Below are 24,423 nucleotides of genomic sequence, written 5' to 3'. Positions count from 1 at the left end.
GGACCAGTTGGGGAAGGGGTATATGTGGGGAGCAGGTGGAAAGTGTGCAGGTGGGCGGGGAGCAGGCGGGGAGCAGGCTCGGCATTAATTCCCCTGCATTCCATTCTGTTTAATTGCTTATTAAATTCTAAGCAGCCAATTATCAGCAGCAATTACAGCTCCGCGCAGTGACACAATCGCCGCTTTAGCATTTGTTAATCAAATGCTTATTTAGGAGTCCGCTTTATTAGCTGTTGTTGGAAGGAGAGCCCAGTCCCTGAGGCTGGGGGAAGGGAGCTTCAGGGTTCCCCCTCCCCACATTCTCTTGCCTTCCATGATGCGCCTTGACTCTTCTCTCCCTTGGGGTTTCAAATGCCTCTTCTCCTGAGATGCGCCAGATAGGCAGGCCAATCATCCAGAGTGTGCAGAAACCAAAGCAGCTGCCGCCATTTGGTGCCTCTCCATGAAGGCATCGGTTCAGGACATTGGGAATGAAGTGTTCATGCACCCATCACTGGGGACCGTGACTCAGTGGCAGAGCCCATGTTTTGTACATAGAAGATCCCAGTTTCAATCCAGGTGGAAGAATCCGCCATGCAGCAGATTGCAGCAAGCTGATTCTGGATGCCAAGCGGAGAGTGGGAGGAATAAATGCGGCAGGAATTTAATATCTGCGTAGCACGACTTTTTAAAAGTGATGGCTAGGGCAACCTTTGGCATCTGCTTCAGCTAAAGTCTTAGTCCAGCGGTGAAGATCCGGTAGCAGGTGATGGGGAAAGCCATTCCTTGGAAAGCTGATGCCAGTCAATGAACAAAGAGTCTGACCTGGTATAATCCAGTTTCCTATACAGTATTCCTCTGATCTGGAGTAACGCACATGTGAAACTCTGCTTTATACAGCCGGAAGAAAGGGCCTCGGGGATCCTGACAGAAAACAACAACCCCTGCCCCCAGTCTAGCCAATGGCGTTATTGAACATTCACTTTGAGTGCTGTAGCTGCATTGCCTTGGGGAAGGGTGCTGCCTCATTTCAGCCACATCCAGGTAGCCATAGCCAATCAGGGACAAGGAGATTGTCCCCAGTCAAGAGGCAGGAGGATGAGATAGGCAGCTACTGGCAACTAATTGGCTCCCTTTTTGCAATAACGGTACATGTTTTATGCATCTGGGCATGAAAAGAACCATTCCAGATAGGAACAGAGAGATGGGCGAAATGTGCAAAGAGATCGTCCTGTGGTGTAGAAATTGAGTGCATGATTTGATGGTACGTCTGTTCCAAGTCAGCACTGAAACATGTGTGTGTGTGCCCGTGTGATCAGAGTGATTAAATAGACTCTGTAGGGCCTCTTAAGGGCAAGTGAAGGAAGGATGTCACTTCTTTTAAACATGCAGGAAATTTCAGTTCAATAAACAAAACTACTGCTATGTATAATTAGAGGGGGAAATGTATTTCTCTTCAGTTTGGCTTGTCTACCAAGTAATAATCCCTAAGACAGCAACACCCTACAGCCAACATGGCTTTGGAGGGGGAATTCAAGTCTTATCCATGCTAAAGACCCAAATTGTAGGAATGCATTGGCACTGATATTACCTGTGCACTACCATTTTTTGTGATTACAGTGGTACCTTGGTTCTCGAACTTAATCCGTTCCAGGAGTTCGTTCGACTCCTGAAGCTGTTTGAAAACCAAGGCACGGCTTCTGATTGGCTGCAGGAGCTTTCTGCACTCAACTAGAAGCCACAATGGATGTTCGGTTTCTGAAAAGTGTTCACAAACCGGAACACTTACTTCCAAGTTTGTGGTGTTCGGGAGCCGATTTTTTCGACAACTAAACCATTTGAAAACCAAGGTACCACTGTACTATTAGCATTAGGTCAGGGGTGCCCAAACTTTTTTTAAAGAGGGCCAGATTTGATGAAGTGAACATGCGTGAGGGCCGACTGAAGTTGTTGAGCTTTTTTTTAGATTTAACCCCAAAGTTGTTGAGCTTCTTTTACAATTTTAACCCCCCCCCCAAGTTGTTGAGTTTTTTTGGATTTTACCCCAAGACATATACTGCCACAGGGGCCAGATTAAATCGACCGGCAGGCCAAATTAGGCCCCTGAAATGGACATGCCTGCACTAGGTGGAAAGGCATAGCTATGGAGGTTTTACCCTGAAATGCTAGTTTTGGATATGGACTGGAAGAATTTATTTATAAAACTTATACCCCACCATAGGAAATCAAGTCAGCTAATGAAATCAAGCAAACAAATATCATATACACCCTCATTCAAAACAGCAAGAATAATAAACCCTATGTTAATATAATGAGCCAAAAATAATGACTGTCATTATGTGACCGATGAATAACATAGAATAAAAAAAAAATTCTGGGAACAGCAGTCAAACTGCAAGTAGCAATATCAATTAAATCGCATAGTATTTATGAAGATCCAAGTTTCACCAACTGCTGAAAACATTATTATAGCACCTTGGGGGCCTTGGCAGAGAGGTAGTAAATAATTGCAAAAAAACAAACAAATAAGAGTGCCAGGGCCTGACTGATCTCAGCTGGCAGGGCGTTCTACAGGGTGAGTGTCACTGAAGAAAAAGCCCCATGTGCGGCAGCTAAGCTGTTTGCTTCACAGAGTCAATGAATCTGGAGCAGTGTGTCAGGTGATGACCAGAGCATGGCGGGAGAACCATATGGAAGGAGGTTGGTCCTTCAGAAAAAAACATATTGAAGGTTCTTTTTAATCAGCTTTGCTGCAGGGAGAAAGGAGTTAGTATGCTGATGTGGCTGTGTAGTGCATGTGCACTTTGCAGGTTTTCATTCAGAGATGAAGACTGTGAAACTATCCACACCCCAAGAGGGGGTGCAGCAATTGAGCCAGCATCGTTCCTGTTCCACTACTCCCTTTGCACCTCCCTCTCTTCTGCTTGGTGGGGGCGGGGCAGAAAGATTCCTGCTTCCATGTCAATAGGAAAAAAGGCTGCATCTCTCAGCCCCACCATTAATGTTAATCTTCAATTAAAGCTTTTGTTTATTGATCAATTGATCATATTGATTTAAGCTTGCAGAACGAGATAGTGTATTGGACTGAGAGGCCTGAGGTGTGTTAGGGTCCCTCTCAGCTGCAGATTCTCTTGTTTGCCTCAGTTCATGATCTGTCCAATGGAAATTTAAAAAATGACCACCTCACAAGGTTCTTGGATGCATATAGACCAAAAAGATTCTTGTTAGTTTTGCTTATTATGGATTTATCCCACCCTTTTCAACCAGGAATTCAGGGTGTCATACGCAGGTTTTCACAACAACCCTGTGAGGTACGTTAGGCCGAGAGATAACAACTTGTCCAGGTCAGCCAGTAAGCTTAGTGTCTACATAGGGATTTGAACCTGGACTTCTCTGGTCTAAAGGTCAAAGAAGATGTGATAGCAGAAAGACTTTGATCAGATTTCTAGCGCCGCCGCCCCCCCCCCCTTTAAGGGGGACTGATTCTGAAAAGATGATCCTCTCTTGAAATTACTACTTTCCTTATGGGGCAAAACATACAAAAGGAAAATATGGTGATCTGGTGTATGCGCACAAAATTGGGAATATTATTGCTTTATTATTTTGTTTGCTAGTTGACTAATGCCAAATGGTCTTTAGGTGACTCACAACAATTCTAAAGCTTGCAGAATTTTAGAACAACAAAGATAAAGCAACGTTATAACATTTCACCCACCCCACCCCAAAACCAACAGCTCAGATTTGAAATGTAATTACGGCGCAGGAAGTGGCACATCACATGCCTGCGAAAAGAGCAGTGTGGGAGCATAATGCATTGAAACTGTTCCTATCCCATGTGGTGTGTGGATGATAGGTAGCAAAGGGGAGGTCCATTAAGGCTTGGGAACTACCTGCATATTACAAATAAATCTCTAGCATAGAGACACTAGGAAGCTTAGGAGGTGGTGGTGGTGGTAGTTGTTGATCATATACATTCAATGTGCATTTAAAGCACACAAGTCCCCCACGAGAATCCTGGGAATCATAGTTTGTTTGTTTGCAAAGTTTTAAAATAATTATTTCATTTTATAATGTATATAAAACAAGAGAGAACAGTTATAACAACAGACGGAAATTAAAAGATGAAAGACAAAACTATAAAAGAGGCAAGTAGAAGGTGACCAGTTGCACGTGGGTTAAAGTCCAAGTAAAGACTATGAGGAATCATACTTTAAGGTTGCTTAGAACGGTAGCTCGGTGAGGAGGGAAACTACCGTCCTTAGGCTTCTTTGGGGGAAGTCAGGTGCTGTAAATGTGCACTGGGTGTGCTTTAAATGTACAGCAACGGGTGGGGCGGAAAGATGAGTAAGGGGAGCAGTCAGGTGCCGAGGAGGACAGGACACTCCTGTGCCCGTCTTCAGTGGTGGTGTACAGTACAAGACGGCACATGGGCGGCTGCAGCTTATCTCAACATTGTAGTGCTGCAGAAGTGAAAATCCCCTCTTGTTGCGCGCAACCCTGAGAGGTGAGGGAGCCTGCGCTGCGCTAAACCGGCCCTTCCTGCTGAGGAGGAAGGGAGCAAAAGCAGCAGCAACAATGGCAGAGCTTCCGAGGGGGCTGTTGAGAAGGGATGCAGAAGGGAGCGGCGGGGCAGCCGAGAAGAAGCGCCCGCTGCGAGGAAGGAGGCCTGTCCGAAAGGGGCGCGCGTGCTGCGGCTAGAGAAGCGGTCCCCGCGTGTTTTGCTCAGGCTCGCCGCAATCCTGCTCCAGCCAAAGGAGCAGCGCGGGGCCTCCCTTTCGCCGCGGCCGGTTTGCCTCGGCGAGCAGGCCTTCGCCGGCCTCCCGCACGGGCCGCGGGGCCGGAGCTGGAGGCCTCGGGGTTGCCTGCGGAGGCGCTGCCCTTGCGGAGAGAGGCGCCTCGAGGCCCGGCGAAAGCGCGGCTGGGAGGCGGAGGGGAGGGAGCGGGATCAGCTCAGCGTGGCATGACGAGACGAGGCCCCCGGAGAAGTGAGCTATGTCCCTTATTGGTCACACTACATTTCTTTTTCATTAGCAGTTAAATGCAGACATGAGGGATCGGCGCAGGTTCACTGGGCGCGCGCCGTGCGGCATTTCCGGCCGTGATGGATTAGCCCCGGTGGAGGCGGCGGCGGCGGCGGGGACGAGGGCGGGAGGGGGGGAAAGCTTGCTGTCAGCAGCCCCAGCTGTGGACGCCTGTCATGGGGGGAGGTTGGGGGGGGGACACCGTGACACACGTCTCAGCAAAAAGGAAGGACAGGGAGAAGAACCAGGGCCTCGCATTAGGGTCCAGGGATGAGGGCACAGTGGGGGATGAGGTGGGACAGGCTGGGCGGGGAGTAGGTTGGTTATATCACAGGCAAGTGTACCTATTGGCATTTCCTCCTTGTGTCTGCTAGTTGCCAGCACATTCTCCCCATGTATGTGTTTGGCTGGTGAGCACTACTGGCTTTCTTGTTTTGTGAATGAGTCTGGAACCGTCCTCAGCATACACTTGTGCTTCAGAAATTCTGGAATTGTAGCATCCAGGCACGTGGGCGAAGCAGAAGAAAATCTGGTGCTTTAAGCATTTGCATATACATTTTAGATGATAGGGCAATTGACATTTTGAAGTGAAAGATTCCAGAATCCTTAAGTGTCAGACAAACTGTGTGCTGACCCCCACACTGAAGTGGATTGTAATCTCCATGTTAGCATTTATGTATTCTTTTTTTTAAAAAGTGTTATCAGCATCTAGCCCACCCCATTCCCAGGACAGCCAGCAACGTTCAATTTTACTGCAAAATCTCATCGCTTTAACCTCATTTGTGCTATCCCAGCTCAACACAGCCCAGTGACAAATGGGAAGCAGTGCAAACATTGCGAAGATTTTTACCTAACACATATTGGAGGATATGTGGGTTGACTCTAGTGAGACAGAAGGCAGAGGGTTCTAGCTCTCCATATTTGGAGCAATGTGAGTTACATCTAATAGCTGGTTTTATCTGAGCCGATCATCAGATTGGGCTTCCTGTTCCTCAGGCGTAGGAAGCTGAATTTAAGGCATAAAGGAGGGAATTTAAACCTGAACACTGTTTCTGTCCATACATCACAGGTTGCCCGCTTGTCCCAATAAGAAACTAAAAGGGTATTTTTAGACTTAAGTTTGAAGAAGGAACCCCAAGTTCATCCATGAACAGTATTAACAAAGCAATGAGATGGGGGCGGCGGCGGCGGCGATTGTAGGTTAAAGCCAAAGGGCATTGCCAGTATTTTGCTTGGGAACATACACACAGGCAAGTATCACAATTGTTAGTAGCATCAGGCATAACCAAAAGTTAGTCCATATTGTGAACAGTCAGGAAGTAAAACAAACCTACACACAATCAGTGAGCATCTGCTTCGCATGCAGAAGGCCGTGGGTTCAGTCGCGGGCATCTCTACCTAGGGCTGGGAGAGTGCAGGCAGTTTTGAACTAGATGACCCAGTGGTCAGACTCAGTATAAGGCAGCTGCCGACTACCGCACCATCTGTAAGTGTGCATTCCTGTTGAAGGCAGTATCTAGAACTATCGCCTCTGATTATCCCTGTTAATACACAAGCATGGGATGATGTATCATGTGGCATTGTAATGCTCTTAACTTACTCTGAAAGTGTTTTCTGACAACTCCCACCAGCCTCCTAAAATCTTAAAAGAGTTACTGGTAAATGTCAAATGATGGTGAGTTTTTGACACTTGCCGGAGCATACTTAATAAAGAGGAAGTACCTCAGGGGGCTTTCTGTTGGCCCTTACCCCCAGTGGTGTTTGGTTGGATGCAGCAGGACTGAAAACATGGCCATCTGAGTTGGCTGTGGGGACAGCAGCATGGCTGAGAGCTCTTGCTGTAGTTGCTTTCATTAATGTTACAGACCAATTAACTGTGTAATTAGCCGAGATCCCCAAAGAGCTGCTGCTGCTCTGATTACAGTGAAGGAGAGTTGAAGCCTTGCCCTTTAACTGAAGAAGTTTGATCTTAGAGGACTGCGGGGTTTGGTGGCCAGCAGAGCAAAGGCATTTTGCATGTACTGATTTAACCTTGAAGTTTGGAATGAAATCCACCTACGCAAGGCCCATGGTGGAAACCTGACTCTTTATGGCCTCTGTGAATGTTGTGGTTGCTAGTGTGCCAGTTTCTAGCCCCTCTCCTCTCTGCCCAGGTGCCCAGCAGAGTGCCACAGTGCCCATCCCTGTGCCTGGCTCTTCCTCCGACCTGCTCCCTCACTTCCTGCTGGAACCGGAGGATGTTTACATTGTCAAGAACAAACCGGTGACACTGGCCTGCAAGGCCACGCCTGCCACCCAGATCTACTTCAAGTGCAATGGCGAGTGGGTGCATCAGGGCGACCACATCATACAGCGCAGCATGAACAAAACCACGGGTGAGTGCTGGAAGGGGTGGGGCATCAAAGGGCAGCAGAGGAGTCTTGTTTTGATGGCTGCAGGGCCAACACTCAGCTCCTGTCCCACTGCTGACCTGGAGTTAGGAGGCCTCATATTTATACTGTTAGCATAGCTTTTGTGCTTCTTTGGCTGCTGTGGTCTCCTGAGATTTCACCATTACATTTTAAAGTTTTTAAGAGATTTCTCACATGCTTCTGAGCATATATTTGCAACAGTCAGAGCCAGAGACATCTTTGGGTCCCCCTCCACACACTTTTCTCATGATACTTGAGGTTCTCTAGAAACTGAACACAGCAGCATTCTGCACACTTACTGCACTTCCACAGAATTGTGACACCCATTCATGTAGAGCTCCTCCACCCACTGATGTCCCCCCCCCTTCCCTGCTTTCCACCCTTGCCTCTTTGCCCCCTGGTGTTTTGGCAGGCCTGCCCCTCATGGAAGTACGGATCGACATCTCGCGGCAACAGGTGGAGAAGATCTTTGGCTTGGAAGAGTACTGGTGCCAGTGTGTCGCCTGGAGCACGTCTGGCACCACCAAGAGTCAAAAGGCCTACGTGCGCATTGCTTGTGAGTGGCGCCCTGCTTACCCTCCTGTCTGCTCAGGGGACCCCTCTAGGACTTCAAACCACCCATCTTCCCTCTCCTAGAGCCTCATTGTCATTCCCCCCACCTACAGCTGAAAATCAAAGCCTGTTCTTTCATGTCTGAATCAACTACGATCAATTGGCTGCTCATGTTGGCAGGGAGCAGACAAGGCTGTGGCCTAGTATGACCTGGGGGGTCTTCGGTGTCATCTTGACACCGCTCTAAGCCTCTCTTCTTTCTAGATCTGCGAAAGAATTTCGAGCAGGAGCCCCTGGCCAAAGAGGTCTCCATTGAGCAGGGAATTGTGCTGCCTTGCCGCCCTCCAGAGGGGATCCCACCAGCTGAAGTGAGTACTGGCCCTGCATGCTTAATCCTGGGCAGAACTGAGGGGGCCATTGGGGAGAACGGTTGAGGAAGCCCACCAGTAGCACAAAACCAAACCAAACCACTTCATGGGGACCACCCGACGTTGGAACCCGCATCTCCCCAGCGTTGGCTTCCTGCAGTTCCTGCAGATGATCTAGGTTGGGTTCGTGGTAGCCCATTCGCCCTCACCCTCATTGCAGCCACTTGATTGACGCCGGCCTGTCTCTCTGCAGAGCTCATTAACGCACATTTCGGAGCCTCCCTGGGCTGCCCTGGTGCTGAGTGGCCTGTCAATCTCTGTCCCTCACTAGGTCAGTGCCAGAATGTGTTTTCTTCTGAGACACGTTGCAGTCGCAGTGTCCTTAAAGGCTACGCGGCCTGACCCAATCCTCCTGCCCTATGTGTGGCTTGTGTCTCCCCAAGGTCGAGTGGCTGCACAACGAAGACCTCGTGGACCCAGCACTGGACCCCAACTTCTACATCACGCTGGAGCACAGCCTGGTGGTGAAACAGGCCCGCCTGGTGGACACGGGCAACTATACCTGCGTGGCCAAAAACATTGTGGCCCGTCGCCGCAGCTCCCCTGCTGCTGTCACTGTCTATGGTAGGGCCCCACCAGGCGATGGGATGGGTGGTCCCCAGAAAAAGGGGACCAATGGGCGAACAGCAGGTCTCTCCATAAGTCTTCAGGGTTGGGGGCAAGGGCAGGAATCTGGTTTCTTTGGAGGCTTGGCTGTAGCTCAGAGGGGAAGATGAAGCAGTGATGGGGCCGGCTCTACCATTAGGCAGAGTGAGGGAGCTGTCTCAGGTGGTAGATGCTGGTGCAGAGGAGGGGAGTGGCAGCCTGGTGTTAGGGAACAAAGCTGGATGTGCCTCTAAGATCACTTGCTGCCATCAGATGGGGTGGGGGATGGTAGCCCACTGCCAGCACTGAAGGAAGATTTGAACTGCCGGAGCCAGCCAGCTTTCATAAAAGGAAAGGGGAAGAGTTGTGTGGAGGCCAGCTTGTCCTTCCCTTTGGGCAGCACCATTTCTTGGGTTGCCCCAACTGATGAAGAGGGGACTTTGCTAAGTACATGCACCTCAAAATGGAGGAAATATCCATCCTGGAGGGAGAGGGGGTGGGCGGGGGAGCCAGGCTGTGTCAACGCGACGTCGAGAAAGCGATGCTCCTGCAGAATCTCACAGGAGAAAGCGGCATGACCCCCCCACCCCACCCCCTCCTCCAAGTGTCCGCCCCTCTGCTTGTGACTCCTCCTGCATCCCCCCATGTTTTCCTGTGTATTCTCCCTAAGCTGTACACACATACCAAAAGCAAGAGGGAAGCTGGCACCCCAGAGCCGGCCGTTTTGCCCCAGGAGAACCCTGGAAGCGCTCGGCTCCTTCTCTGGGCCCAGAGAGAGAGCCCCACCTCCCTCCCTGCTGCCAACGACTGGCCCTCCCAGGGCGCACCGTCGTTGGGAGCTCTAGCTGATGCTGTCCCTTCCCCCCAGTGAATGGCGGCTGGTCGACGTGGACGGACTGGTCAGCCTGCAGCACCAGCTGTGGACGGGGCTGGCAGAAGCGGAGCCGGAGCTGCACCAACCCAGCACCACTCAACGGGGGGGCCTTCTGTGAGGGCCAGAATGTGCAGAAAAGTTCTTGCGCCACCCTGTGCCCAGGTACTGCCCTGCCACTGCTGCGCACCTGCTCCGGCGGCTCTGTTTTGCTGTGCTCACTCGCACCCTTGGCCCCCGCCCCACCACCCACAGCAGCGGGGAAAGACTCAAAATCTAACACATAGGATGCCCAGAGCAGGCTGAGCCACACACGTCTCCCACTCTCAGTCCACTCCAAGCCCCCCTTTTTCTGTTTCAGCCCGGAGTTCGCTGCTCACACAGCTTTGCCTATGCACTATCCCACCACTGTTTGGTTGCCCCTTCCTTTCCCCAAAGTGACCCAGAATGGTGCTGCATGTTCCTGGGACTTGTTTTTTCAGTGCCTTCAGCTCTGTTTGAGCTACTGGTCCCAAGAGAGCAGCTGGCCTTTGCCTCGCCTTCCCCTCTTTGCTCTACCTGTCTTCCCCAACCCATCCATGTGTCTGTGTTTGTCCCTTCCCATCTCTGAGCCCCTTCCAAGGCATGTTACAAATATGGGAGGGCCCCCTTGCCCCATTAGGAGTGGCTTCTGTGGTGGCCAGCAATGGGTCAGCCCTGAGCTACTTCAGCCCGGTCCCTCCTCTCTGTAGCTGACATCGCCTAACGGTGTCCTCTCGACCCACCAAGCTGCTGCAAGCATCCGGCTAGTGAGATATCTGCTTGGGCTTGGCGGGGTGGGGAGGTAGAATTTATGCAGAGGATGAGAAACCGTTTGAGATTTGGGATTTTGGTCCCTAAGCCTCTGTACTGCCTCCTCCTGTCTGGCAGTGCCTGGCGGTTGGTCAACCTGGAGCATGTGGTCAGTGTGTGGTGCAGACTGTACACACTGGCGAAGCCGTGAATGCTCGGATCCGGCGCCCCGGAATGGGGGGGACGAGTGCCAGGGGCCTGAACTGGAGACCCGCAACTGCACCAGCGAGTTATGCACTCACGGTAAGTTCCTGCTGCTTTTGGGGAAATATAAGACTCATGCCGTGGGTGGAGATGGAGGGGAGAGGTGCAGGTGGTGGCATGAATTTGACGAGCATCTTCTGGCACAGGTGTGCCTCTCCGGGGTGGCTATGGACATAGGCAACTGGTGCTGCCTCCTGTTGCGTAGCTTTTTTTGAGCGACCTTCCGTTGCAGGCTGATTGAGATGTAAGGGCATTGAGGCCTGTCAGTTCTGGTCTGCCTATCTGTCCGCATAGGAACTAGCAGCCGTCTGCCCAGCACAGATGGAATCTCTGCTGCCTGGTTTAGCGTTGCCTCATAGCCACAGGCTAGAAGGCAGAAACCCACCTTGTCAGTGGCACCCCCTGGCCCATGCGTCCCGCCACAGGCTCTGTCCCTTAATGAGGAGGCCCCAGAGCTCTCTCCTGAAAGATCACAACTGGTGCGCACTGGCCCAGCAAGCAGGCTGTGTGCCACCCCCACCCCAAGGCAGGAGAGCTCTGCACTGGCCCTGCCAGGGCGGAAGAGTGAGTGACAGGCCCCATCCTGGCTCATTAACTGTTCTAGCTTGTTAGGCCTCCTAGGGGTTTTCTCTTCCTTTTACATCAAATTAACCATTCTCACAGCTGAAATGAAGCAATGGCCCCCTGCCCTCCCCAGGGGGACTCAGGCTGACGGTTTGACCCAGCTGGCAGTGGGGGTGGGGAGGAGGTGCGTGAGGGATTCAGAGGGACAGCAGGGCAAAGTGCTGGTTCACAACACACACACACACACACACACACACACACACACACACAAAAACTGGTTCATTCGTTCATTCTTCCTCCCTTACATACAATTCCCTGTACATATGTTGCCTCATAAACCAGACTAATGTGTGTGTGCTTGCTTCTGTTAACACAGAAGCCTTGTTTGTTCTCTCTCACACACACCCACACCCACACCAGGCCTGCATTCTTTCTTTCCCCCCTTCCCCCTTCAGCCCCCACCAGCCTGCCTTCTTCTGTACAGAGGCTTCATACAAAGGACAACACACACTCACACTCTCCTTCACAGCTGGGATTTTGGCCATGGAGCTTTGAAGGTTTCTACTTACTCAACCTTCAGAGATCATAAGCAAGATCCCAATTCTCCCAATTAAAGACTGTCTGCCTTTACTTAGAAATTATGAGACAAGAGCAGAAGGGTTCCTTTTAACCCAAGCTGCAGCCTTACTAACTTTGCCCAAACCAACCTCTGCCACAAAACTTTTCCCGCAGAAGCACCCTTTGTGGAAGGCTGTGTCTGGTCCTCCCGTACATCACATTTCAGATCCCCTTCTGAATTATTATTTCTACAAACATAAAGATTTTTAGATAACACACTGGTTCGACAGACAGGGTTATTGTTCTTATGAACAATTAAATGGGCTTGTGTCCCAGGCACAATCTCACACTTACAAGACCCCTTTTCTGTTTCAGTCCTGGGTTCACCATTCACCCAGCTTTGCCTGTGCCTCAGCACCCACTGTTCCCCAAAGCAGCCCTTTTCTTTGATAACATGCTGGTAACATGGCTGTAGTTATTATAAAAGGGAACCACAACAGATGCTCATAAAATACGCTGCTTGTTTTGAATGTCATGTTGCATTTATCTAAAAAATGGGTTGAGAATCTTATCCTGCCACCACCACCCCGCCTAATTCAGATCCCTGATTCCCAAAGGAATCTCTTATGCTTTCCACCCATTCCTCTCCAATTTGGATTTTGCATCATTTTTTAAACCGGGACTTGAAGAAGGCTGTGAGTTCAATACTCTGTTCAAAAAGGAGGAGGTTGGAAATGTGCCTTTGCACTGAAAAACAGGGAAAGGGCAGGGGTTTGGGGTGGGGTTTTTTAAGGGATCACAGGTTTTGATTATCAATTCCTTGATGGCCCTCATTGCAAGAAGGCCAATGACATTTCATTCAGTGTCTCTTCCATCCCTAGAGACATTGGCGGACTTCCATAGATAATTGCGCACCATGCAATTATGAGCGGTGCACTCCTTCTCCAGAAAGGAACGCCATTATTTTATACAGGGCAACAACTGGCTCAGAATTGCACACCTCTCTGTTCTCCTGCTTCCCCTTTTAGGAACGAATGGCTCTGAGGATGTGGCTCTGTATGTGGGCCTGATCGCTGTCGCTGTCTGCCTGGTGCTGCTGCTCCTAGTGGTAACCCTTGTCTACTGCCGCAAGAAGGAAGGGCTGGATTCTGATGTGGCTGATTCTTCTATTCTCACTGCTGGCTTCCAGCCGGTCAGCATCAAGCCAACCAAAGCAGGTGAGCACCACGCCAGTCTTGGGGTTCCCGGGGATTTTGGGAGTCCTTTGCATTGAGTGCAAGCAGCCTTCCTGGAGCCATAGTCAGCTGCCAGGTCTCGATGTGGAGACGGTGCTTGTCTCTTCCACGACTGCAGAATGGTTAGGTCAGATACAGCCACAGTGTGTCTTACCTTGTAGCAAAATAGGATGGTGTCCGCCATTTTAAGAGTCCTGTGACTACTGTGCTCTTAATGTGCTTTTCGGGTTTCCTCCCCTACTCTGCTTCTCCTTCCTGCTGTCACAAGTGCTACAAAAATAAATAAATACGAAATGGTAGTATTCAACAAACTTCACGTACTAGCTCAAGGGGATTTCCCATCCCTCTATTCCATCTGCACTATTCTCAAATTTATTCCAGAGGGTTGGGGGAAACCCCAGAACAGATTTAGAGGGAGGGGAAGAATGTTTTGCCGCGCACACACACACAAAAATAATTTGACTGAGAGAACATTCATTGTAGTGCTACGTTGAACACAAACCACAGATCTTAAAAGCACAATGGAACCTGGTGACAACTAGAAACAGTGGTTTAAAGAGTTTCGTTGTTTAAAAAACGGCTTCCTGGAATGAGCTCAGAATAAGCTCAGCTGGTTAGAGCGTGTTGCTAATAACACCAAGATTGCAGGTTCTGTCCCCATAAGAGACAACTGCATATTCCTGCATTGCAGGGGGTTGGACTATATATGACCCTCAGGGTCCATCCCAACTCTATGATTCAATTCAAGTCAAGTGAGCAAATGGGAAAATTTCTGATAACAGAAGACTAAAACTGTTTAAACACCTGAAGGCTTCCTACAGTAGGCAGCGTAAGCAGAGGATATCTGCAGAGGACCACGTAGGAAAAACCACAGACCCAATAAACACACCAAAAATCTCTTACAAAATAATTATAGCCAGAGACTCACCTCTAGTCATGCATCTCAACACTACTAAGCATTGCCTTTGCCAAAGAAAGATGCAGCACCAGAGGGTTAGAAACAGGCCATCTGCATATTTTGTGAGAACCTGCTAATTACCCTTTCCAGTTGCAATGCCCTAATGCTTCCTGCCAGCCCTCACTGGACTACAGGACACCAACCAGTAAGGGCAGCCCAGCACTGGTCAGAACAGGAGCATGTAACAGGAAGGGTTTTCTAATCATCCCACCCCCAGCTCATCTGCCAGGCATTCTTCAAGTATTTCTGAACTAGTTAATTAAAGTTGGTTCCCCCTAATCAAGAAACATGAACTTCTAGAGGAAAAGTAGTTGCTGGAATGGAAGATGCAAGACCTTGCTGGCACATCTCTGTCACAGTGACTGTCACACCCCCAGGATGTAGGGAACCTATTATGTAATGTAGAGGAAGTCAGTAAAATCTAATGGCCATCATAGGTAGTGGTATAGTAAAATCACACTTGTGGATAAGCACATCTTTCATCCTAACCACTCCATTTCTGTCATTTTGGAACCGGTTTACAAAGACCCACTAGCCTGGTTGGCAAAGCCATGGCCCAAAGGTTTTAGGCCCTAAAACAGACCATGGTTTATTTTGAACACAGAGCCATGGTCTAAAATGGCTGATCATGAATGAGCAGAGTGCTAGTGTGTGCTTCTCTTCCTGCTTGCCCCCTTCCTTCCATGTGCTGCTTAGGAGCTGAAAGAAACCAGATCCCTGGCCTCATATTGCATGCAAACCAGCACTTGTGGTTTTGTTTTTCTCCAAACAAACCATGAGCAGTAACCAATGTTTTTTCTTAGCTTACTGTTTGTGGTTTGCTGGAAGGGAAACAAACCACAACTGTTAATTTGCATGTAAGACTAAGCCAGTGCTCTGGTTTATTTCTACTGCAAGGCAGCCTAGGGAGGAGAGAGGCAGGCACAAAGAGCAAGGGCTGGTCTGTTTTAAACAATAGCTTCACATACATGTGGACTGGGTCATTTATGAGCATCTAGGTGTGGGCGGAAGAAGTATCCTACCATCATTCCATCAGCCACTTAACTTTCTCATCACCTCATGATGTGACCTTTGGCCTTTGAGGCTCACCTCTTTGCACCCTGACAAGTGGTGGGGCGTTAAAACGACAACTGTGTCATGCGGCCAGTTCCCTTAGTCATTCTGCATTTGGATATCCTGCCCGGATGGGTTGTGTGAATTATCCCAGACTCCTGGGCTCTGCAAGGGAGACTGTACTGCATCTTTAGGAAGCTGTCTCTGGGAAATAAAATGCATAACCTTATTAATACAAAAAGTGATGGTTTGAACAGGGATCTTTGTTTCTCGGGTCATTGCAGCAGTCTGTTACCCCTGCTGGTTAATGTATTTTGTGCAACATTGTCTGATGAGATGATGTTTTGTGATTAGGCTGCTATCTACCTGAGGTGACTGAAAATATCTGCATTTGCATCTGTAAGCAATATAGGTCTGTATATAGTGCTAAGAATGAACTCTCTTTTCCATTCTGCCTAGAGAAGATCTTTCAGTACTTTCAAACAGCACATGTACTTTGACCGGCCCAGTTTATTGGGTTATTTACATAAATTTCTCTCCTTCTTTGCAGATAACTCCCACTTGCTTACTATCCAGCCTGACCTGAGCACCACCACCATGACCTACCAGGGCTCACTCTGCCCACGCCAGGATGGACCCAGCAAGTTCCAGATTGGCAATGGGCACCTGCTGAGCCCCCTGGGCAGTGGGCGCCACACCCTGCACCACAGCTCACCCAGTGCGGACCCTGTGGACTTTGTCTCTCGGTTCTCCACCCAGAGCTTCTTCCGCTCCTTGCCCAGGGGTGGTGCCAACATGGCTTATGGAACCTTCAACTTCCTGGGTGGACGTTTAATGATCCCCAACACAGGTGAGATGGGCAGAGAAGGAAGGCTGGGGATTTGGGAGGCTGAGCTAGGTAGGGAAATGTGTAGGTGCTTTATGATGCTCGTAGTTCCCTTCTGGACCAGCATTCAAGCACACACATGCAAGAGACAGAGGCTTCCCGTTTGGCCTGTATAGGAATACAATAAGTGATCGTTTTGTGGATAAATTCCAGATATAAACCACATATACCATTTCCCCACTTTACGGGGAAATTGTCCCGATCCTGAGCAGCCCCTTATTGATGCCCAAGGGTCAGCTTGCCCAAGAGAACATGGAATGTTTCTTTCAAGCCTGGACCCATAGGAAGGTCTGACAAGGGCTAGTCCACCCACAAGGCGACTGCCCCTGGTGTCAGGATTCACGGGGCAGCAGTTCCTGATGTTAATCTTCCCCCCTTGTTCCTGGAGCTAGCTCTTCCCTCACATCTTCTTCTCTGTTGGGGAGCGGGACATCATTTTGGGGTCTGCCTAAGGTGCAAAAATGTCTTGGGCCATCCATGGACACTGTATATTGTGTCCCCTTGAGCAATAATGTCTGTGTCCTTTAGGTGTCAGCTTGCTCATCCCACCTGATGCCATCCCGCGAGGAAAGATCTATGAAATCTACCTGACGCTGCACAAGCAGGAAGATGTGAGGTACCCCTCTTACCCTTGAAATCCTTCAACTACCCCGTTAGTGGTCAGTGGGACCCCTAATTTCTCATATACCAATTTGACTCCAGTCCACTGTATGCCTGCCCCGTATGTTCACCCATCACCTGTGGCACATAAGGGCTCTCCTACAGGTACCTGTAGAATCCACAGGGAATTCTTGGACAACTGCATCCCTGTAGACCTTGTCATGCAGATGGGCTGCAGAAATTTGCCTCCACTCATGAGGTGGAGGGAGCAGTATGAATGGAATGTCACTGTGGAAGGTCAGCTACAGCATCCAGGAAGGAAACAAAGTCTTGACATACACATTACTTCTCTTTCTGGAAAATTCTCAGTGTACCCCTTCAAGATCCACAACTCCAGATTATCCCAGTCGGCATTTCTATCTCTTACCAGGCACACACTTGCCTGAAGGAAACAAAACTGATTGGAAATAGGCAATAGGACTCATCTACTTGTTCTACATGTACAGAGGCTACAGGGCCAGCAGCACCCCAATCCTGAGCATTTTACATCAAAGCTCTAGTAATATCAGTCTAGCGCTTCCCACATCATGCTCATAAGATTGAACTATATAATCAACAGAGATCACCCGCCATTTCTAGGCAGATTTCTCTGTTGCAATCTTAACTACATCCTAAAATGCTACCAAGCATGTTTCTGATTTAATGTTTTTGTGCTGGCCCTTGACAGCCCACTCTTGCCTGCATCCCTCTGCTCACAGCTGCATCAACAGCAAATGGAGAAAGCATGCTTCTGTCATGGCACATTTAGTGTCAAGAATCCCTTTGGTGCTGGTTGAGGATTGAGGTGGGAGATTTGATTAGGACATCTAAAGCGACCTGGCCTGGAGCATGAAGGATAAGTCATGTTAGCTAAGCGGGTGAGATCTGCCAGCCAGAAAGGACCTTGCCAGGCTGCTCAATGGAGCATCACCCTCTGGCTAGTCATCCTCTAAGGAACTTGACTGCTGCACACTTGTACAATTCCCGCCCCCGCCCTGTCCCTGCTCCCTTCCAAAGAAGGATACCTAATGAAACTTATTCGTCGTGGATATATTCTCAGAAACGTTTTTGGAGTTCCCACTTTGCAGATAGCTCCAATAACAGCTGTCTGCCATAACTGAGGCATTTCCACTTTTTCCATGAGCCTTATGCCAATTCACACAGAGTCCCATCTAGCTCAGCACTGACTACACTGATGGGCAGTAGTTCTCCAGGATCTTCCTAGATTACCCAAAGATGCCAGGGATTGAACCTGCGACTTTCTGCAAACAGACGCTGTGGTATTGAGCCATGATCCTTCCCCATTCCCTTATGTCAGCATCCATTTCCGATGCACTTACTGAAGACTGCCAGCTCCAATTCTCTGCTTGGATTGCCAGTAGTACATGCTGACTATAACCCCACCCAATTTCTCCATTCTGCTTCCACCGCGCAGTGGTGAGAATGCAGATCCTGTTTGCTTTCTGTGCCCATTGGAATGATAACCAAGGGAAACTAGCTAATGGCAATAGTCAGAAGCCTCTGTGCTTGGCTTTGTATGCCCCTTCTCTTTCCAACTCATGGTTTTCTCTCTCTTTTGAGGCTGCCCCTGGCTGGCTGTCAGACCCTGCTGAGTCCCATTGTCAGCTGTGGGCCCCCAGGGGTGCTGCTCACCAGACCTGTCATCCTAGCTATGGACCACTGTGTGGAGCCAAACCCAGAGACCTGGAGTCTCCGCCTCAAGAAGCAGTCGTGTGAGGGCACATGGGAGGTGAGTGCTTGGCCTCAGGCAGTCGCAAACCAATCCAAAGGCTTTAAGCAAGGCTGTATTGTACTTTTTGCTTTACAAAACAAAGAACCTTCCGGGCCAAAGTAACCTAAATTCTGAAACCTGCTTAAATTATGCAAATCACTCATATTGTTCATTTTTTATTTTTTTTTTCTGCTTGCTTTGCAAACTCTATACTACTACTATGCTACTTCTGAGAAAGAGGAGGAACTATGTGTGATGCTGAAGTCTCATCCTTGGGAAACAACGGAAGTCTTATTCAGCTATCCCTGTAGCTTTCTCAGGGCTTCGCCGTACACTCTCAAGCATATCTTTGCATCCAAATGTTACAGAAACATGCTTTGTAATATATATATGAAAGCTGGATTCTGCCTCCGGTATTACAATCTTACATTTCCCCCCAGAATTGTAGAATATACACTGCCCTATTTTCAACATTAGCAGAATCTGATGGACTGTTTACTGCCCAGCACTGGCACAATTGATTCTGATTTGTGTTCTACAGTGGAGGCTGTGATGGATCCCTCAGACTAGCTGAAGATAGCTCAGTCAGTAGAGCATAAGACTCTCAATCTCAGGGTTGTGGGTTTGAACCCCACATTGGGCAAACAATTCCTTCATTGCAGGGGGTTGGAGTAGATGGCCCATTTAGGTTCCTTCCAACTCTACCATTCTATGATTCCAGCTTGAATGTAGTGCAAATGTTCCTATATGTGCCTAAAGAGCAACAGTCCTCCTACCATCTCAAGCTCAGTACTTCATCCTTGGTCCTATATAGCAGCTGTTTCCTGCTGATATCCCACCCATACAGATTCATTCTCCTTGTGTGTTGGCCAGCCATTCTTGCTTTATTTTTATTTCAGAATTCATAAACTGCTCCAGATTCAAGGAAATACCCAAGCACTGTACTTCTAGCGTATTAGTCAGCCTTCTCCTTCTGACACCTGTTTGTTTGCCAACAGACCTTTGCAGCTGCTTAATTTTTGATTAGCCGGTCACCTTAATGATTATTTGTTCTTTTAAAATGCAATTTAATTTTTTTAATTGATGCTTTTGCAGTGTACACCACCTTGTACAGTACAGAAATGCTTCTAAAAATAAGCCATAATCTGCACTGGCTCCGTTGTGCTGCTTCTGCGCTCATTGTGCCAATAACTGTTGATCAGGGTTGTTTTTATCTCTCTGCCCACCCCTCCACCGCCTTTCCCGCTTCCTCAGGATGTGCTGCACCTGGGTGAGCCCGTGCCCTCGGAACTCTTCCACTGCCAGCTGGAACCTCAGGCTTGCTACATCTTCACAGAACAACTAGGCCGCTTTGCTTTGGTGGGGGAATCGCTCAGCATGGCGGCTTCAAAGCGCCTCAAATTGGTCCTTTTTGCACCCACTACCTGTACTGGGCTGGAATATGATGTCCGCGTGTATTGCCTCAGCGACACCCGCGATGCACTCAAGGTATTAGCCCACAAGGCCAAAATACTGCCCTGGAAATGCCCCAAACATACACACCTTGAGCCTCTTTCCCACAAATTTCACACCTGCTCCAGTCTCAATAGCCCATTATTTGCTCAAGAATCACAGTTGACCAGCCTTAATGCTCTAGTAGGACAGCCTATGTGTCGCTTCAGCGACACTGACCAGATGCCCAGTATGTTGCTCTATAGTTGCAGGGTGTCCAGCCTCACCTAGGCCTCTCCCCTACCCCACCATCCAGTGATTTTGTCACAACAACCCAGATCAGTCCCTTGCAACTCCACGCTGCGCCTCCGCAGAAGGCGGGAGGCACCAGGAAATGGGTGTTGATGGTTCTAGTCACTCAGCCCTTCTTTGTCCATGCAATTCCAGGAAGTGGTACAAGTAGAGAAGCAGATGGGGGGGCAGCTGATTGGCGTGCCACGGATCCTGCACTTCAAGGACAGTTACCACAACCTGCGCCTCTCCATCCATGATGTGCCCAGCTCCCTGTGGAAGAGCAAGCTTCTTGTCAGCTATCAGGCAAGTGTGCCCATGGGCTCTGGGAGTGTTCTGTATCCAGAGTAGGCGCCCTCTTCTCCTGCCTGCTGTCTTCGCGCTATGTCACCTCTCTTTTTCATCTCTTATTTACTGGGATTCAGTGCAAAGCCCCATATCCTCAGGACCTAGAATGCCCCATGTGAAAGATGCTAAGCTCTTATGAAGCTCCATCCCCTAGCTGTAGTTGTGGGGAGGGGGTAGGTATTTATCAATCTGCTTCTATAGTTTGTCTAGTTCCTAATTCTACTGGCAGTTCCTGACATCATGGGCCTGATCGTCATGCTCCTAGGAGCCTCATTCCTTACCACTGAGGAAATCCATACACCCCCAACCCAAGCCTGCTCTCTTTCTCTCTCTCTCTCTCTACAGGAGATTCCCTTCTATCACCTTTGGAGTGGTCTGCAGCCTTACCTGCACTGTACCTTCACGTTGGAGCGACTTAGCACCAGCACTTGCCAGTTGGCTTGCAAAATCTGGATCTGGCAGGTGGAGGGTGATGGGCAGAGCTTCAATATTGACTTCAACATTGCCAAGGTGAGGGCAAGGACATGGCCATGGGAGGGTTGGCCAAATGACTTCTGCGGTACCCTTCTGGGTGGGAACCTATCTAGCTTTTGAACGGGTTTTAAATACTTTATGCGCACTTGCAGTTATTGTGTCGAGGACCGTTTCATAGAATTCCCATGGAACAGAGTCAAAAGTGGAAATGTAAGGCAGGGCGGCGTCAATAGGTCTTTCCATCCTAACATGAGGATAGAAAACTATCACAGGCTGGAATTGTGTGCATGTTCAGAAAAAGCATAGAATGGGCCAGTTCGGACATGGCTTTGTAACAAACCATAGTTTATGAAGCCAGGTGGAGTGTTGGCTCTGCATGTCCCCATCCCACTCGCCCTTCCTTCCCTTGCACACAAGCTTTGGTGCAGGGGTTTTAGAACTAGGGCTGCCCATTCCATTTGAAATTGGGGTTTACAATTGTCCTTTTTATTCTTATTGCACCCTGTCCTGGGACTTTTTGTGAAGGGCAAGTAACAGGTATTCATAATAAATAAATATAAAAGTGGGGACTTCTAGTACAGTGTCAGTTTACTAACTAGAATATTAACCAGGGTCAGAGCTTGCTTTAATTATCCTGGTTAACAAACCAACACTGGTCCACCTCCCCATTTGAGATGTTGTTAGGGAACTCTTAAGTTCCAAGATCTGTGCAGCAACACCAACGTGCAATGGGAGGAGGAGAGTGGAAAGGAAGAAGCATGTGGGCCCATTGCTCTGCCATGGCTTATGAGACTACATGTGAAGCAGCCCAGTGTTATGTGAGGTGTGAAATTTAACATCTTAATAACCTTCTTTCAAAAAAATCAGGTTTTTTAGTTACTTTAGGGCTGTGAAAGTGTGGCCAGTGATTATTGGAATCTCAGAAGCCAGAGACGTGGCTAACTAGCAATTATGCTCAATTTCCATAATCTGTAGAAGTCACAGGATCCCATTTTTTCTCAGTGCAAAATACATCCGGCCCTGCGCATCACTGCTCTTTACGTCTACAAAAGCCTCCTTTCCCCCGCAGCACTGAGCCTACCCTTTAACTTTTCGTTCCCCTTCACTCCTCCTTTCCCAGTCAAGCGGGAGATATTCTTTGTGATCTTTAGGTATCCTCCTTCGCTAAACCTGTCAAGTAGACAGAATTACCCTTCTGGGGAATATCTGGGAGAAAATCATATTGTGTCAGGGAGACCTCTCCACCTTACTTAAAGCAGCATCAAACTGAGAGAGAATATAAAGCAGAAACAGCCTTGTCTTGGCGGACACTCTCTCCTCCATTGCCTCCTCTCACCATGAAGACTTTGTTCGCCTTATAGGTCCTAATAACTGCTCTCCTTTTCCCAGGATGCACGGTTCTCAGACTGGCTGCCCCCAGACAATGAGGCTGGCTCCCCTGCCCTCGTGGGCCCCAGTGCCTTCAAGATCCCCTTCCTCATCCGCCAGAAGATCATAAGCAGCCTGGATGCACCAGGGGCCCGTGGGGCTGACTGGAGAGCATTAGCCCAGAAACTGCACCTCGACAGGTAAATCTCTATACCAGGAGAAACAAGCTGCAGCTGGTGCGGATCCTACCAGGTGGATGAATCTTGCTTGAGCAGGAACAGGTGACTAAGGTGGGAGGAGGGGTTTCTGTATGGAGGAACAGATGCAGTCACATTGTTTTTTCCTGTGACATAGTGGGGGCAAGGAAGGAGAGGAAACAGGGGGCTCATTTGGACTTCTTTTTGTGCTGCATTTCTAGGAATGTGTCCCTGTGAAAACCCGCTCTTTACTGCTGAATTGGAGCAAACAGCAATCTGCAGAAATCCCAAATTGCCATTTGTTCCAATTCAGCAGTAAAGAGTGGGGTTTTTGCTGAGGCAAAACAAAAACGCTCAGAGTTTTAAAGAGCAGGCCTGTGCCTAGAAAGGATGGGGCAAAAGGTGTGTGTGAATAAGTGCCCCCTTGGGGCTCTTTCTCCTGGGTAATAATGGCCTCTCCTCTTTCCACAGCCATCTAAGCTTCTTTGCTTCGAAACCCAGCCCAACGGCCATGATGTTGAACTTATGGGAAGCCCGTCACTTCCCCAACGGGAACCTCAACCAGCTGGCGGCTGCTGTGGCGGAGGTGGGCAAGCAGGACAGCTCCCTCTTCATGGTGTCGGAGGCTGAGTGCTAAGGCACTTGGTAGAGGCAGCACAGGCCTTTGCTGGGGGATGGCAGAGGGCATCTCCGCTTGAAGGAGGCGGTGTTCCCACACTTGTCCTGCTTTGAATACGCCTGCGTGCTCCGTCGGAGGCATCCTAGCCTCACGCCCTCTGTTCCTTGTGCCAAATACAACTAGAAGGCAAGCACACCGGGCTCAGTCTCTAGTAGCCATGGGGTGGTGGGGGAAACTACTGAATGCCTGCCCTGCCACTGCCATGGAAGCTCTAGGACTGGCCGAGGGAGGCTTGCCCCATATACTGCAGTAGGCTGGCAATGGATTCTGATGTACTTCTGTTGGGCTTAGTCATATACCCAGGGCCCTCTTCTTCCCCAGCATGGGAAGAAAGGGGAAGGGAGATGGCTGGCTTGGTGCTTGTGGGGAGTGACCAGGACAAAAAGGTAAGCTTGGTCCTGGAGCCGAGAAGCCTGTGCCTCTCCCACTGCAGCCCCCGGAGCGTCCCATGCTGCAATGAAGCAGAGCCGGGAGGGGGGATCCGACAGGTTGTTTCCAGAGCCATCTCTGTATATTTTTGCTCCAGCCCAAGAGATACCTGTGACTTGGTCATAGTGGGCCGCCCAGGGGTTGGTGGTTTGCTGACACTGGGGACCCCGAGGGGACAAGGAGAGGAGATGGTCAAGGGCAGCCCAGGGAGGTGGACCATGCTGTGCTGGATGACAGGATCTGTGCCTCCTTAGTCCTTGCCCAGTGTATATGCAAAGGGAATTGTGCGTGTGCGTGGCAGTCCAATCCGTGCAGTGAACGTGTGCTGGGCCAGGCGGGCCCATGCCGTATTGTGTAAAGATCGTTTTTTATTCTGTATTCAAGTGCATTCAAGTATTTACACTTGGCCTTATGTACATATAAGCGTCCCGCACAGGGTTTTAGCGGGCATGAATGTAAATAAATTATATATATATATATTGCTACATGGGACGTCTTGTGTCTGTACTCTACACTAGGCCAATGGAAGCATTGCCAGATCTGGAAAAAAGCAGAGAGAGTCCAAAGTCTCAGCAGAGCTCCCTTGACAGCTTAGTAGGTGTAGAAATGTCCAGGGTTATTAAGAAGGCACCTCCATTTTAGCACTCTCGGTCTGTGTTATCTTTGGTCTTGGCTTGTTGGGAAAAAATATATATAACT

The 24,423-nt window shown here is 49.3% G+C and overlaps 1 protein-coding gene across 3 annotated transcripts in view; it reads left to right on the top strand.

The window, feature by feature from the left end:
• UNC5A (unc-5 netrin receptor A) overlaps positions 1 to 24,329 on the top strand; it is an 89,175-nt gene extending 64,846 nt beyond the window's left edge. The window contains exons 1-16 of one of the 3 annotated variants that reach the window (XM_081184927.1): positions 4,099 to 4,964; positions 7,154 to 7,375; positions 7,824 to 7,967; positions 8,228 to 8,331; positions 8,775 to 8,955; positions 9,845 to 10,012; positions 10,757 to 10,921; positions 13,033 to 13,221; positions 15,801 to 16,100; positions 16,665 to 16,752; positions 18,357 to 18,525; positions 19,762 to 19,995; positions 20,386 to 20,535; positions 20,923 to 21,087; positions 22,441 to 22,619; positions 23,088 to 24,329. In XM_081184927.1, coding sequence (XP_081041053.1) covers positions 4,589 to 4,964; positions 7,154 to 7,375; positions 7,824 to 7,967; positions 8,228 to 8,331; positions 8,775 to 8,955; positions 9,845 to 10,012; positions 10,757 to 10,921; positions 13,033 to 13,221; positions 15,801 to 16,100; positions 16,665 to 16,752; positions 18,357 to 18,525; positions 19,762 to 19,995; positions 20,386 to 20,535; positions 20,923 to 21,087; positions 22,441 to 22,619; positions 23,088 to 23,253 — 3,000 coding nt within the window. In that variant the 5' untranslated portion in view covers positions 4,099 to 4,588 and the 3' untranslated portion in view covers positions 23,254 to 24,329. Of the gene's footprint in view, positions 1 to 4,098; positions 4,965 to 7,153; positions 7,376 to 7,823; positions 7,968 to 8,227; positions 8,332 to 8,774; positions 8,956 to 9,844; positions 10,013 to 10,756; positions 10,922 to 13,032; positions 13,222 to 15,800; positions 16,101 to 16,664; positions 16,753 to 18,356; positions 18,526 to 19,761; positions 19,996 to 20,385; positions 20,536 to 20,922; positions 21,088 to 22,440; positions 22,620 to 23,087 lie in introns of those variants that run through there. The other 2 variants (XM_081184929.1, XM_081184928.1) reach the window with 2 other exon arrangements.
• Positions 24,330 to 24,423: the final 94 nt, after the last annotated feature.

Source organism: Podarcis bocagei (genome assembly GCF_964188305.1).
Source record: "Podarcis bocagei genome assembly, chromosome: 2".
NCBI classification, from domain to species: Eukaryota; Metazoa; Chordata; class Lepidosauria; order Squamata; family Lacertidae; genus Podarcis; species Podarcis bocagei.
The sequence above is the reverse complement of the archived record's forward strand: the minus strand, read 5'-3'. Positions and strand labels throughout refer to the sequence as shown.